This window comes from Dermochelys coriacea, chromosome 14, assembly GCF_009764565.3.
Source record: "Dermochelys coriacea isolate rDerCor1 chromosome 14, rDerCor1.pri.v4, whole genome shotgun sequence".
Classification (NCBI taxonomy): domain Eukaryota; kingdom Metazoa; phylum Chordata; order Testudines; family Dermochelyidae; genus Dermochelys; species Dermochelys coriacea.
Genome location: NC_050081.1, coordinates 30567470 through 30585308, shown reverse-complemented (window position 1 = coordinate 30585308; position 17839 = coordinate 30567470). Strand labels below are relative to the sequence as shown.

Genomic DNA, 17839 nt, shown 5'->3' with positions numbered 1-17839 from the left:
CCAAGAGGCACTATAGGACAATCTTAAAAGTTCTTTTCCTTAGGGTGTGGGCACTGTTCAATTTTTGAAGATGTTGTTGTTAATTTTGCAATTTAGATTGTGTTTGGGGAGCTGTGGCAAACAGCAAAGGAATTTAGAGTGGAGTTAAGTCAAGTTTTGGGGCAGAGGTGCTTCCCACAAACTAGGAATTAGTGTTGGGCTGAGATTTTTAAAAGGCAGGTTTGCCTGCATCCCATTTATGACCACCTCTATTCAAGGTCTGGTGTATATAGTGTAAATATACAACTCACAATAGAACGTACCCTGACTCTGTGCCATCGATTTCTCCTTCAAAGCAAAACTGACCTACAAGGCTCTGAGGTCTGCTACTGCTCGGCAGAGGGGGCTACAGCATGTAGTCAATAAATAAGATAGCTATTATCTTTACTTAGGTCAATATTTAGCAATAGTCAGAGCTTCTGTTCAGCCACAGCTTCAAATGAAAGTTGCAGGTTTGGAAATCAGGATAAAGATGTGTCAAGCTGGAGACTCAAGAAACGTGGCACCCAGAAATAACCATACCTTCTGCAGCCAGTGTAGTGTCAAAAGCTGCTAGAGGCATGGATTACTCCCATCTTGTGTGTAATTCCTTATCCTGGAGCATAGAGTTGGGGGAATTCACCTCACCACAAGCTGCACATGCAAAAGCATCCAGTGGGTCCCCTAAAAATCAGCCCCCAGGATTCAACTCGCCACCCCATCCCCTCCTCTCAGCTTTCTCCATCCTAGGAAAAACCCACCAGCAGCTCCCTGTTTGATAATCTCCTTCTTGATCCATCTCCACTGCAGCTCTTTACCTTCCAGGGACTGGGATGATCTGGAGCAAAACGTGGCTGTTACAATGCAGCTGGTCAGGGTGAGAAGGACAATTGGGAAGGTTTCAGAAGGGGCTTTAGTCCATTTCACACCGATTTACCCTAGGCTCTTTCCCTATGGACAGTCACTGACACTACACCAGAGCTACCCCCACAGAGACATTTTTATCCCCTCTCCCCTTGTATCCCTGAGCCAAATGCCAGCAAGGACCAGAATCAAAGGAGCTGCTTTGGGGATTCCCCTGACACTGTCCCCAGAGCAGCACTTTCTACAGTTTTGACAGGACTATCCAAATGTCCCGGCTTTGGCTGCTGCTGCTCCCACTGGCTGGCTCCTCGCTGCATTTCTGCTCCAGGACTTTACTTTGGGGTTATTATCGAGCTGCCATACCCCACCCCAGAGGTGGCTGTTTTTTAGTACTGGGTGAGCAATCCCTGTGCAGTGTGACTGTTAACCAGCTGGCTGGTGGCGCCTGCATTTCAGTGATCATCACAGCCTGGCCATTCCTGAAAACCATAGATTGTCTTCCAAACAAGGTCTCTGCTTTCCTGGTCACTGCTCTGGATTCCCATTGGACTGGCCCTTATCCCCCTCTCCTTTGTGTACAGAGCCCAGCAAGGGGATAAATAAACTCCAAGTGGCTGCACACTGGCTGTTGTGCCAGGTGTCAGAGCATCCCCTGTATCCCGTTCACCAGGGAGAGCAGCCAAACTTGCTCCTGGGTGAGGTATGTCTGTGCATCCCTCTATCTTAGATACAGCTCACTGGGCTCTACCTCTCACCAGGACCAACCCCCCCCCCTTGCTGGGTAACAATCCACCTTAAACTTCTTCCACACATTTCCTCCTCCCCACAGGAAACCTGACTCAGTACTGTTCTAGAGGTGGGACTAGAACCCAGGAGTCCTGGCTCCCAAACCCCTGCTGACGCAGACCCACTCCCCTCCCAGAGCTGCAAACAGAACCCAGGAGTCCTGACTCCTATGATGTGTGGGGAAGGGAGCTCAGTGACTATGGCCCATTGTCTCTCTGGTTTCTCTCCAGAAGAGCTGAGGGGTTTGGTTGAGAGGGGCACCTGCCCCACCAGGAGCCGAGCTGTGAGCACAGCAGAAAGCCAGAGTCCGCAGGGGGCAGAGGGCATGTTTAGGGGATCAGGGAGGGCAAAGGGAACTCTCCTGCCTGTACCCACCAAGGCTGAGAAACATGCGGGGGTGAGGAAGGCTATATTTGGGACGCTGGACCTGCCCCGGCAGTGGAGGAATTCACAGGGATAGAGATTTTGGCACCACAGGGCCCATTCCCATTTCCAGTCCTCCCAACCTGGGGCTGGAGCAGAGCCAGTGTCCCATAGAGGAAACCCTGGGCTGCATTAACAGGGGCAGAGAGGGAGGATGTGGTCCCATGGCAGTTGGGAGGAGGCAGCAGTGGGGAGGGACAGGTGACTGGCGGCTGGTGGTTGTGGGGAGCTGGGATGTGGCACAGTGGGGCTCCTCTATCATCCTGTCCCATAGCACAGGGCTTCTGACTTGCAGCAGGGTGGGGGGCTTGAGGTTTCTGCCCCATGGCAGACACCTGCCAAGGCTTGGGGCCCCAGTAGGTGCACCCCATGGGGCTGAAGCCCTGAGCCCTGCCAGAGGACAGAAACCCCAAGCTCCCCTCCCTGCCTGTCTGTTAGGCAGAGAAATGTGGGGAGGGGGCATCCCCTGTTAGCCAGGATGGGCAGGAATGGTGTCCCGAGCCTGTTTGCCAGAAGCTGAGAATGGGCACCAGGGGCTGGATCACTGGAGGATCACCTGTTCTGTTCATTCCCTGTGGGGTACCTGGCATTGGCCGCTGTTGGAAGACAGGATACTAGCTCGATGGCCCTTGGTATGACCCAGTGATGACTGTTCTTATGGTGGGCTCTGGGAGCTGCACTTTAACTATGAAAGAGCCACATGTGGCTCGCGAGCTGCAGTTTGGCCACTGCTGTACTAGGAGCTAGTCCTCCCCTCTTCTCTATCAGCCTGTCCCATAGCTCAGTGGTTACGCTGCTCTCATGACAGACCATGCTGTTTAGAGCCTTTCTCTCTCGGGTGTCTTGAACCAGGGTCTCCAGTAACTCAGTAAGTGCTCTAGCCACTGGGTTAGAAGTTAGACATGTGGGCACTGCCGCCTTCTCCATGACTGTTTGTTTTGCATGGAGCGAGGCAGGCGCCTACTTCATTCTCACAAGAAATAGCGTAGGGGTCTAAGCCACTGTGTTACCCTTCGGCCTCAGCAAAAGTGAGTTTTGCTAGAGATTAGATGGTATGTCAGATCCCTGCCACACCTCTCTGTTTTCCTCACCAGCAAACCGCTCAGCACTCTCCCAGTCCAACCCTCACTAACAACTGGTGAACTCCAGCCCCTGAGTGCCTCCGAGATGGTTCTCTGCAATGCACAGCCCCTATCACTGTACATTCACAGAAGATATTAACAAGTTTCAGAGATATTAAGTTCACTTTTCTGTTAAAGAGTCAGTACGTTACAGCTTGTTATCTGAACTAGGGTAAATACACCCTTCCCTTGAAACACAGCCTTGAGTTGCTTTATAGTGAAAGTAAAACAAGTGTATTAAACAAAAGTCATAGTTTAAGTGATACCTGGTAGAAGGAATAAAGATAGAAAGGGTTACAAACAAAAAAAGTAAAAATATGCTTCCTAATGGCTAGGAGCTAACTTAACAAGCTCCAATCTTTGTACAAAGTAGTTTCCTCACTAGTCTTCCATTCCCAGCAATGGCTGGCTAGGAGCCCCGCTGTCGGAGTTCAAGGTGCTGGTTTTTCTTGTCTCCTCAGCTGAAGGATAATTTAGGGGTTTGCTCCCTGTCTCTTTATAATCCAGTACACTTTAGAAATGTCTTCTTCTGACATGTCTCCCCATCTACAGTTCCTTTTCCCTGCTGGGGGTGGATGATATCCCATGTTGTCTGCCTCCATGCTGCCTACTCTGGCAATTTAGATGATGCAAATGATCTTTTCCTGCAAGCTCCAATACAAATGAATAGCCCACTGAATTTGGCCACACCTGGTTTCTAGTGTTGTCCTCTTTTCTTTATCTGGAGAAAATCTTTTGTTTATCAACTCTCCCTGACTTGCCTGGTTTAAACACCTTTTAGTCACAGGCTTTAAGGCAGTGAATATCCATAATTCCACCTACAGCACTGTCACATACAATTCTTAATGATATTATTGACTGGCATGTTATTAGTTTTTGAATGATAACTCACAACATAGACGCTGACTTTTTTTTCCCCAGTGGTGCTCCACCCCCACTCTGCCCCGAGGTCCTGCCCTCACTCTGCTTCTTCCCATCCCCAATCCGCCCCCTTCCCTGAGGCCCATCCCCCACACGCCCTCCACTCACTTCTCTCCGCCTCCTACCCCAAGTGCCTTCCACTAGCCGCTCGCTGGCCGCTCGGGGCCTGCTGAACAACTGATCAGTGGCCAGCCTGGGCTGGAACCACTGTGAATGGTGGGTGCTGAGCACCCCCTATTTTTTTTCCGTGGGTGCTTGAGCCCCGGAGCACCCACGGAGTTGGTGTCTATGGCTCATAAGGCATATTTTGAACAGATATTAGTGCAGTAGTGTGCAGGGTGTGAATACCATAGTGCCTAGGATCACAACAACCCAGGAAAAGACAAGTGATGGGCCATTAAAGTTGATGGGGAAAACACTGAAACAACCTGAAACTGAAAAGAAAACCCCAGTCATGGAAAACTAATAGTAATAATGATAATGAAACTTTCCCTCCCCTAGTGCTTCTGTCCTCTTGAGCCCCTGAATACACAGTAATTCCACTTCTGAGGAAGGTGGGCAATTGTTATTATCTCCACTGTAGAGACGGGAGGAAGGGGTGGGAAGTGACTGCACAGGAGACATTAGCAGAGTTGGTTACCCAACCCTGGAGACCTGACTGCCACCTTCACCCCAGTCTAACCTCTAGACATCAGCACCCTCTCCAGGATTCCTGCATCCCAATTCCCACTGCTCTTGCTATTACACCACATTGCCCTCACAAGAACAGTGCAATTCCCCAAGGATCCCACCTCTCTGGGGAATCTCCACCACAAATTCCCCAGTTCCCAGCCAGTTCCCTGCATCTGCAGAGCTGGCCAACACAGTGAGCATCGCTCTGACATCCTGTCACTTCAGATCGGCAGCTCTTCCTGCTATATAACTACAGCCATGCAGGGCCCCTTGCTGCTTCCCTGAATATCATTCTCCTGTCCCTACCTCAAGGTGCCCTAGGAGCCGCAGAGACGATTCAGACACAAATGACAATGGGGCACTTTTACTTCTTCCCTACACTGGAAAGTATGTGTGGAACCCACAGAAACATCTCCCCACTGATCCCACCACTTACTCCCCTCGGACCCTGAAATGACTCACCTCCCCAGTGCCCAGCATTTCCTTCTCCTCCGGGCTCCACCAACCACCCCCCATAGAAACCCAAACCATCCACCAGCCTGCTGTCCCTACCCAGATCATCCTCAAAGGAAGCACATTTACAGTTTGGTTCAGGAGGGCACAAACCCATTGCCCCACAGGGAAAGCTCCTGACACCTTCTATCCTGTGTGCAGTTTCTGGTGGGACATTAGAGAGACCTTTGCCTTGAAGCTTTTCCCACAGTCTAGGCATTTATAGGGTGTCTCTCCCATGTGGGTTCTCTGATGTCTAATTAGGGCTGAGCTCTGCGTGAAACTTTTCCCGCAATTGGGGCATTTATAGGGTCTCTCTCCAGAGTGGATTCTCTGATGTGTAATAAGGGCTGAGACCTGACTGAAACTTTCTTCACAGATGGGACAATCATAGGGTTTCTCTCCTGTATGGATCCTTTGATGTGTAGTAAGGGCTGATCTCACACTGAAACTTTCTCCACACATGGGGCACTTATAGGGTTTTTCTCCCGTGTGGATTCTCTGATGCACAATAAGGTGTGAGCTCTGGCTAAAGGTTTCTCCACAGTCCAAGCACTTATAGGGTCTCTCTCCTGTGTGAATTCTCTTATGTTTAACAAGTTCTGAGCTCTGACTGAAGTTTTTCCCGCACTCAGGGCACTTATAGGGTTTCTCTCCCGTGTGGGTTCTCTGATGTTTAATAAGTTCTGAGCTCTGATTGAAGCTTTTCCCACAGATGGGACATCGGTAGGGCCTCTCTCCCGTGTGTATTCTTTGATGTCGAAGAAGGTCTGAACTCTGCTTGAAGCTTTTCCTGCAATCAGGGCAACTATAAGGTCTCTCTCCTGTGTGAACTCTCTGATGTACAATCAGGTTTGATCTCTGGTTGAAGCTTTTCCCGCACTCGGCACATACATGCCGTTTCTCTTTAGTGCTGATTCTCAGCTGCTTTGTGGTCCCATTGAGGTCCTCCAAACCTGCCTCATGGTGACTGGATTTTCCCTGTCTGTCCCCTGGGGGGTTTCCCAGCTGCCCCTCTGGCCTGCACTGAGTCTCACAGGATTCTCCCGGCTCAGAACTTTGAAAAATATCCTCTTCAGGTCTTCCCAGCAATATCCCATGTAGTTCCACTTGCTCAAGACTTTTCTGCTGAGGAATCTCTTCCTCGTTCTCACTCACCATCCCATCACCTGCTGGGACAGAGAGAGAATCCAAACAGGAGTCATTCCCTGTGCCAGGGGGAAAGGGTACCTGAGAAAGGAGATGAGAATGGGGAAAACAAACCAAATAACTTCTGGAGAGATCAAAAACTCAGGAGTGGAATCTGAACCCCAAGACCTTTCCACAAACAGAGAGAGAGGAGAGGACCAATTCTGCCTCTTCATCCCATCTGAACATTCAGAAAGACATGAGCTGCTGCCAGATGTTGGTCAGGGTGGACGGAAAGCCATGAGTAACATCTGCCAGGAAGATATGACAGCTCATGGGCACAATCTTGACTAGGTTGAGATGAGGCAGAAATGGGGGAGTTTATAGGCCTGTGTGAGAATCCCAGATATTTATGCCAAGGCTGGATGATTTCTGTGTCCATTCAAACAATTCCTTACCTGAACTGGCACTTCTCAGGATCTCTCTTTCCATGAAGCCTTGGTGACCTAGTACTCATGGCTCTTCCCCACTTTGCAGCCAGGAGATCATGTTGGCTGTGGGAACTGGAAACCCAGTTCAGGGGAAAGAAAACAGCTGAGGCTGAGACTAGGATTTTACAGTTATTCTCAGGCACAGCTGTTTCCAGATGTGCCAGGTAGTGCCTTGGTATAAACCAAATGGATTGGAAAATGGTCCCGGAGCTCCTTTGTGGGAGGTCGGGTGTTTATATTGGCATGTGATTCCTGTGGAAGGAGATCCCGGGATCTCCATAAACTGGGAGGTCTTATGACTCTGGCTCAGGAGTTGGACAATCTCTTACTCCTTTCTAACATTGCTGAGACCAAAGCCCTCTCCAGGCATGGACCCCGTTCTCTATAGGGAGGGACATGTGAAATCTCTGTGTATCACTGTGTGCAGATGCTTAATAACACAGAGAGGAACATGCAACTCTTCCTTTCCATTGGAAGTTCTGGGGATGGACTTGCACAGGGGCGGGCAAACTTTTTGGCCTGAGGGTTTCTGAAATTGTATGGAGGGCCAGTTAGGAGAGGTTGTGCCTCCCCAAACAGCCAGGCGTGGCCTGGCCCTGCCCCCTATCCAATCCCCCCTGCTTCTTGCCCCCTGACGGCCCCCCTGGGACCCCTGCCCCATCCACCCCTCCCTGTCCCCTGACCACCCCTGTACCCCTCACCCATGACCGCCCCCTGCTGCCCCATCCAACCCTTCCTCTCATTTCTGACTGCCCCCCCCCGGGACCCCTGTTCCATCCAACCACTCCTTCTCCCTGACTGCCCCCGGAACCCCTGCCCCTGACTGCCCCCCACCACCCCATCCAACCCCCCCTCCTTCCTGACTGCCTCCCTGGGACCCCTGCCCCCATTCAACCCCCCTGTTCCCCGCCCTCTGACCGCCCCAACCCCTATCCACACCCCCGCCCCCTGAGCACCACACCGAACTCCCCTGTCCTCTATCCAACCCCCCACCCTGCTGCTCCCTGCTCCCTTACCATGCTGGATGGAGCACGGGTGGCTGGCAGTGCTACAGCCACGCCACCCAGAGCACCAGGACAGGCAGCTGCACCGCCTGGCTGAAGCCAGCCATGCCACTGCGCAGCACAGAGCACTGGGTCAGGCCGCAGCTGCCCAGCAAGAGCTCACAGCCCCGCCACCTAGAGCATTGCACCGGCGGCACAGTGAGCTGAGGCTGCGGAGGAGGGGAAATAGCTTGGGAGGCCAGGGGCCAGCCTCCCGGGCCAGGAGCTCATGGGCCAGGCAGGAGGGTTCCATGGGCTGAATGTAGCCTGCGGGCCATAGTTTGCCCTCCTCTGGACTACCATCTGCACTGCATCTCTGAATCTCCTCTCCCTTGGAAGAGGGTGTGGAGTGGTCACGTGGATTCTGGAGGTGATGGGGATGATCCCCCAAAATATAACAGAGCAGGGAAGAATCCTGAGCAGAAGCCAACCCCGGTACCTCAGAGACATATCCCCCCAGCTTCTAATTCCTAAGGGGACAGGAATCCTTACCCAGCAAGGTCACATTCTCACAATTCTCCTGCATGATGAGTCTCCTTCTTGAGGGTCACTGGCCCCTGAAATAGCAAGAGATCCTCATTCAGTACCTGCTGCCCCAGACACAATCCCATCAGCTCACTCCAGGAGAGGGCTGGAAAATCCCCCTTCCCCCAGAGAATAGGGAACTTTCCTGGGGAGAGGGGGAAAATTTCCAGATGCTTTAATTGAAAACATACTGGTTGTGGGGTGAAAACCTGATGCCCAAGAGCCGCCGACTCTACTGAATGCGTCATGAATCTCATGATATTTAGTCTGGAGTTTTAAAAGTTTCCCATGATCTCACAATTCCTGACAAAGAACTCACTTGTTTTCCCTTGTTCATCATGGCTGCCATCTCCCATGACCTTCAGAAGTGCTGAAGTCAAGCCGCCCTTATTGAAGAGAGACAAGAGTGATATCTTTTATTGGTTCAACTTCTGTTGGGGAGAGAGACAAGCTTTCAAGCTTACACAGAGCTCTTCTCCATGTCTGGGAAAAGTATTAAAGTCAGGCATTCACTTCTAAATGCAAAGTGGAACAGATTGCTTACAAAGCCTCAGTCAAGGTGAAGTGGCCTGTTAACACCACTGTAGTCATAGAACAAAAAGGGGGTTAGAGAGTTACAGATTGTTGTAATAAAACCATAAACCATAAACCAGTGTCTCTACCTCTGTTTTTTCCACCAAATGCATCCGATGAAGTGAGCTGTAGCTCACGAAAGCTTATGCTCTAATAAATTTGTTAGTCTCTAAGGTGCCACAAGTACTCCTTTTCTTTTTGTCTCTATTCAGTCCATGATTTTTAGAGTTATGAATTTAAGTCCCCAGGCTCATCTTTTGAAGGTGTTGAGCAGGTTTCTTTTGAGGATGAGGACTGAGAGATCACATACAGAGTCATCATTTTGTGAAAAGCGTTCACCCATGGGCGATAGGGCATTTTTGTCTTTTTGCATTTTTGTGTGTCAGTTCATTTGAGAGCATAGTGATTGTCTGGTTTCACACATGTAGTTGTTACTGGGACACTTAGTGCACTGGATGAGGTACACCCCATGTCGTGATGGGCATGTGTAGGACCCATGGATCTTGAAAGGTATCTTGTTGGGGGTGTTGATCATTGTAGCAGTGGAAATATGCCCGCAAGTTTTCCATCTGTTGTTCTGGCAGGGTCTGGTGCTGCTTTGAGTTGGTGTGTTCTGGTCTGTGGAGAGCTTGCTTCTGATGATGAGCCTGGAGAGGTTGAGGAGTTATTTGAAAGCCAGAAGAGGGGGTTCAGGAAAGATTTATTTCAGGATGTGGTCCCCATCAAGTATGTGCTATAGCTGTTTAATGATACCCCGTATGGATTTCAGTGTGTGGAGGCAGGTGACAACTACGGGTGTGCGGTTGGAGGGTTTTTTTTCTGTATTGAAGCAGGTTCTCTTTGGGTATTTGGGTGGCCTGTTCCCTTATGTGATCTACTTCTTACATTAGAATGGCCATACTGGGTCAGCCCAAAGGTCCATCTAGCCCAGTATCCTGTCTTCCGACAGTGACCAATGCCAGGTGCCCCTGAGGGAATGAACAGAACAGGTAATCATCCAGTGATCCATCCCGTTGCCCATTCCCAGCTTCTGGCAAACAGAGGCAAGGGACACCATCCCTTCCCATCCAAACTAAAAATATTGATGGACCCATCTTCTTTGGTGGAGTGTTCTTGTTTGGTAAAGGTGGTTTTAAGTGTGTTAAGGTATGTATCCTGGACTTTTTCCTCAGAGCATAATTTGTGTCATCTGAGTGCCTGGCTGTAGATAACTGATTTCTTGGTGTGTTTGGGGCAATTATTGGATCTTTGAAGGGTAAGTGTGGTGATCTGTGGGTTTCTTGTATATTGTTGTCTGTAGAGTTCCATTATTGCACCTGATTGCTGTCCAGAAAGTTGATGCTTGTGTGGAAGTATTCCAGAGAGAGTTTAATGGATGGGTGATGGTTGTTGAAGTCGTGGTGGAAATCTGTGAGGGAGTTGAGGTGATCTGTCCATAGGATGAAAATATCATTGATATATCTCAGGTACATCATTGGTTTCACGATTCATTTGTCTAGAAATTTTTCTTTGAAGAGGCTGGCATTTTGAGGAGCCATCCTAGTAATACCTATGGCTGTTCCCATGGTTTGGACAAAATGTTTGTTGTTGAATGTAAATTTGTTATATGTACGGATGAAATGGACAAGTTTGGCGATATGCTTGGGTGGACATCTAAGCATTGTCCATTACTCTGTCCATATTTGAGGCAGGCAACAATGCTGTCATTGTGAGGGATGTTGTTGTACGTGGAGGTGACATCCCTCATGGCAAGGGATGGCGTTTGGAGGGATGTTATTAAAGTTGCGATGTTTCTGCAGGAAGTTGGTCCAGGAAGCCGGCACTTTGTGAGTGGTTTGAAGATGGTTTCTATGAGTCCTGATATTCATTCAGTCAGAGTGCCGTGGGCATTTAGGATGGGTCTGCCTGGGTTCCCTTGTTTGTATGTTTTGGGAAGCAAACAGAAGGTCCAGGGGATGGGTTTGTGGTGGATGAGGTTGTAGAGTTTCTCTTGGAGTTGTTTGGTGAAGAATTTGATGATATCCTTAAATTTCGGTGTGAATTGTGGTGTGGGGGGGTCTTTTCTGAGTTCTTTATAATAGGAGGTGTCAGAGAGTTGTCAGTTGGGCTCATTAACCTAGTACAATTGAGGACTATGATTGTTCATTCAATAATTATTAATTATTATTCCATGGCCACCATTTCCCTACAGATCTGGCATGTGGAAGTAAGGCAGCTCCTAGTAATGGTCACCAGCTCCCATTGTTTTCAGTATGGTTGAAGCCATGCTCTCCTCAGGGAATATGGCTGGGGCCCTGTGGTTAGGCTGGATATATAAGAACATAAGAATGGTTTATACTGGGTCAGACCAAAGGTCCATGTAGCCCAGTATCCTGTCTTCCGACAGTGGCCAGTGCCAGGTGCCCCAGAGGGAATGAACAGAACAGGTGAACATCAAGTGAGCCATCCCCTGTCGCCCATTCCCAGCTTCTGGCAAACAGAGGCTAGGGACACCATCCCTGCCCATCCTGGCTAATAGCCATTGATGGACCTATCCTCCATGAATTTATCCAGTTCTTGTTTGAACCCTGCTATAGCCTTGGCCTTCACAACATCCTCTGGCAAGGAGACACCATGCATAGAAAAGGAGACACGAAAAGCTAGAGCCAGACTGAGGAGGGTGCAGGGAATTAGTGGGGGGGTGGAGAGGGCGAGAGGTGGATTGTGGGGCAGCACGCAGGGTTGTCCGTGTCCAGGGGGCAGACTGAGGGGGAAGGAGGTGTAGTGAGATCCTGGGAGGGGAGCAGGAGGCAAACGAAAGAGGGTAATGAGTGAGGCGCAGCAGAGAGAATGAGGGATGATGCAAAGCACATGGGGGCAAGAGGGAAACAGAGGCCCAAAGGAGTATGTGGGGTGGGGCAGGGCAGAGGGAGGCTGAGATTAGTGCAGAGGGATTTGTTAGGGTCAGATTGAGCCTGAGCATGGTTTAGGGCAGGGGTAGATAACCTATGACACACATGCCAAAGGCGGCACGCTAGCTGATTTTCAATGGCATTCACACTGCCCAGGTCCTGGTCACCGGTCCCGGGGGCTCTGCTGCTGCCCCCTGCCAGCTGGGGTTCTGTCCACCAGCCCTGTTCAGCCCGCTGCTGGTCCCGGGCTCCGGCCACCGGTCCCGGGGGCTCCGCTGCTGGCTTGGTGTCCCAGCCGCCGGTCCCAGGGCTCTGCAGCCACCCGCAGCTGTGGTCCACTGGGCCCAGCCTGGGGCAGTGAGGGGTGCAGGCACGGGCAAGAGAGGGGAACAGCTCAGCACCCCCACCTTAAAAATTATTCCAGCACCACTGTGCTGGGATATTTTTAAGTCCTGATTTGCTGCTTACATCACTATCACACCACGTGGAACAGCGCACTGTTTGACGTTGAGATTAGAATGTACATGCAAGAACCTGAAAAGTTCAACGAAAGCTACTTGAATTTGTCTGTATTTCAATGGATGGGTGTTGAAGATTTCAAAATGCAGCTCATTCCGTTAAAAACCTCAGAATTGTGGGCATCAAAGTTTGAGGATCTGGGGAGTGCACTTGAAGCTACCGAGAGAGATCATGGGGCCTCTATTCTGACCTGCTGGACGTCCCTGCCAGTGAAATTTAACTGTTTGAAGAAAATTGCGTTTGCAATGCTTTCAGCTTTTGGATCCACATACCTGTCTGAACAGGTATTTTCAAACATGAAATCTGTCCTCTGTCCCCTCTCAGAGCTGGTTAACAAGTGATCAGTCAGAAGCCTGTGTGCAGCTTAAAGCATCCAAATATGTGCCAGAAATTGGAAAACTCAGCAAGGAAAAGCAAGGGCAAGGATCTCACTAAACTGATAAGATCTACATTTTAATTTAATTTTAAATGAAGCTTCTTAAACATTTTAAAAACCTTATTTACTTTACATACAACAATAGTTAAGTGATATATTATAGTCTTATAGAAAGAGACCTTTTTTTGAGAAAGTAACATATTTTTTAGACAAAGGAAACGCAGTGGATCTAATTTACCTAAATTTCAGTAAGGCATTTGATATCGTGTCACATGGGGAATTATTAGTTAAATTGGAGAAGATGGGGATCAATATGAATATTAAAAGGTGGATAAGGAATTGGTTAAAGGGGAGACTGCAACGGGTCCTACTGAAAGGCGAACTGTCAGGTTGGAGGGAGGTTACCAGTGGAGTTCCTCAGGGATCGGTTTTGGGACCAATCTTATTTAATCTTTTTATCACTGACCTTGGCACAAAAAGTGGGAGTGTGCTAATAAAGTTTGCAGATGATACAAAGCTGGGAGGTATTGCCAATTCGGAGAAGGATCGGGATATTATACAGGAGGATCTGGATGACCTTGTAAACTGGAGTAATAGTAATATGATGAAATTTAATAGTGAGAAGTGTAAGGTTATGCATTTAGGGATTAATAGCAAGAATTTTAGTTATGAGCTGGGGATGCATCAATTAGAAATAACGAAGGAGGAGGAGAAGGACCTCGGAGTATTGGTTGATCATAGGATGACTATGAGCTGCCAATGTGATATGGCTGTGAAAAAAGCTAATGCGGTTTTGGGATGCATCAGGAGAGGCATTTCCAGTAGGGATAAGGACGTTTTAGTACCATTATACAAGGCACTAGTGAGACCTCACCTGGAATACTGTGTGCAGTTCTGGTCTCCCATGTTTAAAAAGGATGAATTCAAACTGGAACAGGTACAGAGAAGGGCTACTAGGATGATCTGAGGAATGGAAAACTTGTCTTATGAAAGGAGACTCAAGGAGCTTGGCTTGTTAATCTAACTAAAAGAAGGTTGAGGGGAGATATGATTGCTCTCTATAAATATATCAGAGGGATAAATACAGGAGAGGGAGAGGAATTATTTAAGCTCAGTACCAATGTGGACACAAGAACAAATGGGTATAAACTGGCCATCGGGAAGTTTAGACTTGAAATTAGACGAAGGTTTCTAACCATCAGAGGAGTGAAGTTTTGGAATAGCCTTCCAAGGGAAGCAGTGGGGGCAAAAGATCTATCTGGCTTTAAGATTAAACTCGATAAGTTTATGGAGGAGATGGTATGATGGGATAATGTGATTTTGGTAATTAATTGATCTTTAAATATTCATGGAAAATAGGCCTAATCCCCTGAGATGGGATATTAGATGGGTGGGATCTGAGTTACCCAGGAAAGAATTTTCTATAGTATCTGGCTGGCAAATCTTGCCCATATGTTCAGGGTTTAGCTGATCGCCGGGTTGGGAAGGAATTTTCCTCCAGGGCAGATTGGAAGAGGCCCTTGAGGTTTTTCGCCTTCCTCTGTAGCATGGGGCACAAGTCACTTGCTGGAGGATTCTTTGCTCCTTGAAGTCTTTAAACCACGATTTGAGGACTTCAGTAGCTCAGACATAAGTGAAGTTTTTCGTAGGAGTGGGTGGATGAGATTCTGTGGCCTGCATTGTGCAGGAGGTCAGACTAGATGATCAGAATGGTCCCTTCTGACCTTAGTTTCTATGAATCTATGAATCTATTACTGGCACGTGAAACCTTAAATTAGAATGAGTAAATGAAGACTCGGCACACCACTTCTGAAAGGTTGCCGACTCCTGGTTTAGGAGAATGTCATGGATTAGGGAGTGCAAGGGAATGTGGGGTGCAGGGTGGGAGGCTGTGGGGGTTTGCAGATAGGGAGCTCAGGAGCATGTGGGGTGGCCAATGTGAGAGGTACAGGGAAAGTGTAATGGGAACAGCAGGTACATAGAGGGGCAGGTGTGGAGAGGAGACTGTGAGGATCAGGGGAGAAGAGACTGGTGACAGGGCAGTGATGCGAGAGGGTGTGTAGTTGGACACAGAGTGGCAGCTCCCCATCCCAGGAGTAGGGGAAGGTCAGTGGGTGAAATCTTCCTGTGAGAAGGGAGGCTGTAATTTTGCATGTACACTGTGGCAGGTGGAGTTTTGCTCTTGTGATGCAATATGCACACACACACACACAAACACACTCTCTCTCTGTCACTAAGGGGGCAGGTGGCTTCCCCCCAAAAGCTTAAACACCAGAAGATAAATAAAATCATCCCTCCCCACAAAGTGTATTTTTAAACCTTGTGATATTCAAACCCAGTTCCTGACTTTCCAGAGTGACTTTTGGCTGCTGAATGCACTGGCTGTGCGCCTCTGATGTCCGCATGGTCAGGCATTTGTTACATCTCACAGGGGAATTTCCACCCCCTCCTGCTGGGGTTGTCCCTACAACTTATGCCCCACATTAAAGCAGGCTCAGTAGGGATTTCACCTGCTGGGCTCCTACCCCTTTCTGCATTCCCCACCCACACCCAGACCCAGACCAAACCTTCCAGCAGTTCTGTCCCTTTCCTGTCCCCTAGGAGGATTGGGTGAACTGGAGCCAAATATAGATGTTACTCTGCAGCTTGTCAGGGAGAGAACAGCATCTGGAGGGAGGGATAGCTCAGTGGTTTGAGCATTACTCTGCTAAACCCAGGGTCGTAAATTCAATCCTTGAGGGGGCCATTTGGGATCTGGGCAAAAATTGGGGATTGGTCCTGCTTTGAGCAGGGGGTTGGACTAGATGACCTCCTGAGGTCCCTTCCAACCCTGATATTCTCTGTGACAGTGGGGAAGATGCTTAATCATGTTTTTACCTTGTTGATACAGGATTGCCCTTTCCATGTGCACCCACAACTCTTTTGCATGCATCCCTCTCGCCCTCCATCGGAGTGTGCAAATGGCATCCGTGTGCAGATGCCCAGCATATGAAAACATCCCAGGTGGGGGCCAATTCAGAGACCATAATTAAATATTTTGTCCTTGTTATTTAAGAGTTTTGGGGAGTGTCAGTTTTCTATGGAAAAAAAAATCAATGAAATAATAACCATGCCCCAACCCTGCCCTTCTCTATCACTTTGCATCTGGGGCTCTCAAAGTTTTTTACCCCCTCAGCCTCAGTCCCTGAGCAGTGGGTCAGGCTCAGTCAAAGACCAGAGCCACAGAGACCTGCCCTAGGGGAGAGACAGCAGAGATTAATCACCCTGCCTGATGTAGCTTTTCAACTAGATTTCCCAACACTTTAGAGGAACCCATCCTCTATGGCCTGACCACAGCCCTTTTCCCCAAGTCTCTCCCCTCATCTGCAGGCTCCGGCTCAGGAGCTGGTGTCGGCAGAACCTGGGGCTGCTCCAGGGGCTGGTTCCAGCCACCGCAGAAAGTTCCCCATCAGTTTCTCTGATCTCTCCCTGACACAGAGCAGCAGCTGCTTGGTCAAGGTCTCCAGATCACAATGGAGGTAGCAGCAGCTTCTTCTAGGAGCCTTGATTACTAATCAGTCAAAAGCAGGAGTCACACACTGCATGATGCTTGGTTACGTTATATAGATATACTATATATCTGTATTACAGAAAAGCCTCAGAGCCCTTAACTCTCCCCCTTCCAGCATCTGTTACAAAGGCTCTGAGCTGCTCGGCCTCTTCTTGGTCCCTTGCTACCAACCTGGGCTGCAGCCCAATCAGTGGGACCAGTTGTAACTAAAGCCCAGAGTGTCTGTCTGCAGGGAAAGAGCCTGGGGGAAATCATAGAATATCAGGGTTGGAAGGGACCTCAGGAGCTCATCTAGTCCAACCCCCTGCTCAAAGCAGGACCAATCCCCAATTTTTGCCCCAGATCCCTAAATGGCCCCCTCAAGGATTGAACTCACAACCCTGGGTTTAACAGGGCAATGCTCAAACCACTGAGCTATCCCACCCCCCAGCAAATCAGGTTGTGACATGGATGAAAGCCCCTGCTGAAGCTTCCCCAGTCACCCCGCTCGCCCTGCCAGGCTGCAGAATAACAGCCACGTTTTGCTCCAGGTCCTCCCAAGGGCTGGTGAACATTTGCTAGTGTGCTGTCCCGAGCAGTCTGAGCAGGCTCGGCAGCATCTGATGAAGCTGCTACCCTCACCTGCCCTCCGAATCTGGGTGGGTCTGGTGGATTTTTTTGCCCCCCTGAGCTATGTAGTTATACCCACATAGGTCTGTAGTGTAGACCTGGCCTCAGTCCTTTCAGACCTGATGGGTGTGGGATGGAGCAAACGGCCCCTGTCCGTGCTGGAATGCTGGGGAGATTTACCCATCGCTGCAGAGATAATAGGGGTAGATTTTTAAATGAAGAAGAACCCCCCCCACACACACTCCCCTGAGCTCCCCCACTCTTCTCCTCTCCCTGGGGTGCCCCTCACTGCACACCATGCCGCCTTGCCTGCTGTCTGTACGCCCCCTTCCCCCATCTCTTTATTGCTCACCCCTCCCCTTCCGCCCAGGCACAGGTAGGGACCCCTGTTCCTGCTCCTGCTCCCCCCCAAAGGCCTTTCCCTCCATTTCCTCCACCTGAACCACGACCCCCTACCCCACCCTAAGCCCCTGGGGCAGGCCCCGGGGAGATCCCACGCACCCCACCCGCAGGCGCCTTCACCACAAGGGGGCGCACTCTGAGCCAGGGGCTGAGATCTGAGGCCGCTGGAGAAATTTCTGCGCTAAAGCCAGCCGCTCCGGGACGGGCAGACAGGCGGGGAGCAGCGAGGGGGAGAGGAGCTGGGGGCGGGGGACACCCAGCACTCCCCCCCCCAGTTCTTCCTCAATTACCTGCAGTCTCCGGCTCCCCCGGTGGGCTCCCGGGTCCCAGGAGAAGCCGCAGCAATAAATTGCAGCTCCCCCGCTGCGCTGCGCTGCGCACAGAGAGCGGCCCCCGCCACCAGCCGCAGCACCCGGAGCCCTCCCCCGGCTACAG

At 49.9% G+C, this 17839-nt stretch overlaps 4 protein-coding genes across 10 annotated transcripts in view; 1 reads left to right on the top strand and 3 right to left on the bottom strand.

Annotated features, from left to right (window-relative positions):
* Nucleotides 1-12581, top strand: part of LOC119842473 (acetylcholinesterase-like) — a 26355-nt gene extending 13774 nt beyond the window's left edge. The window contains exon 4 of the mRNA XM_043496719.1: nucleotides 12527-12581. Coding sequence (XP_043352654.1) covers nucleotides 12527-12540 — 14 coding nt within the window. The 3' untranslated portion in view covers nucleotides 12541-12581. The remainder of the gene's footprint in view (nucleotides 1-12526) is intronic.
* Nucleotides 1-17756, bottom strand: part of LOC119842468 (zinc finger protein 260-like) — a 61558-nt gene extending 43802 nt beyond the window's left edge. Inside the window, exon 1 of the mRNA XM_043496682.1 lies at nucleotides 17695-17756. The gene's annotated coding sequence lies outside the window, so the exon portion shown is untranslated. The remainder of the gene's footprint in view (nucleotides 1-17694) is intronic.
* LOC119842502 (zinc finger protein 251-like) overlaps nucleotides 1-17839 on the bottom strand; it is a 503489-nt gene that overhangs the window by 80083 nt on the left and 405567 nt on the right. The window lies entirely within an intron of this gene.
* LOC119842496 (zinc finger protein 239-like) lies at nucleotides 4618-17839 on the bottom strand. Of its 7 annotated transcripts, none has more exons than XM_043496988.1 (4): nucleotides 17695-17835; nucleotides 16207-16393; nucleotides 8452-8516; nucleotides 4618-6469 (listed from the first exon to the last, which is right to left on the bottom strand). In XM_043496988.1, the coding sequence occupies exons 3-4, from the start codon at nucleotides 8483-8485 to the stop codon at nucleotides 5445-5447; spliced, it is 1059 nt and encodes a 352-aa protein (XP_043352923.1). In that variant the 5' UTR covers nucleotides 8486-8516; nucleotides 16207-16393; nucleotides 17695-17835; the 3' UTR covers nucleotides 4618-5444. The 7 variants fall into 7 exon arrangements, with proteins under 7 accessions (XP_043352923.1, XP_043352925.1, XP_038226665.1 ...); XM_043496990.1 differs by having other exon boundaries at nucleotides 4618-6466; XM_038370737.2 differs by lacking the exon at nucleotides 16207-16393 and adding an exon at nucleotides 8804-8870 and having other exon boundaries at nucleotides 17695-17769.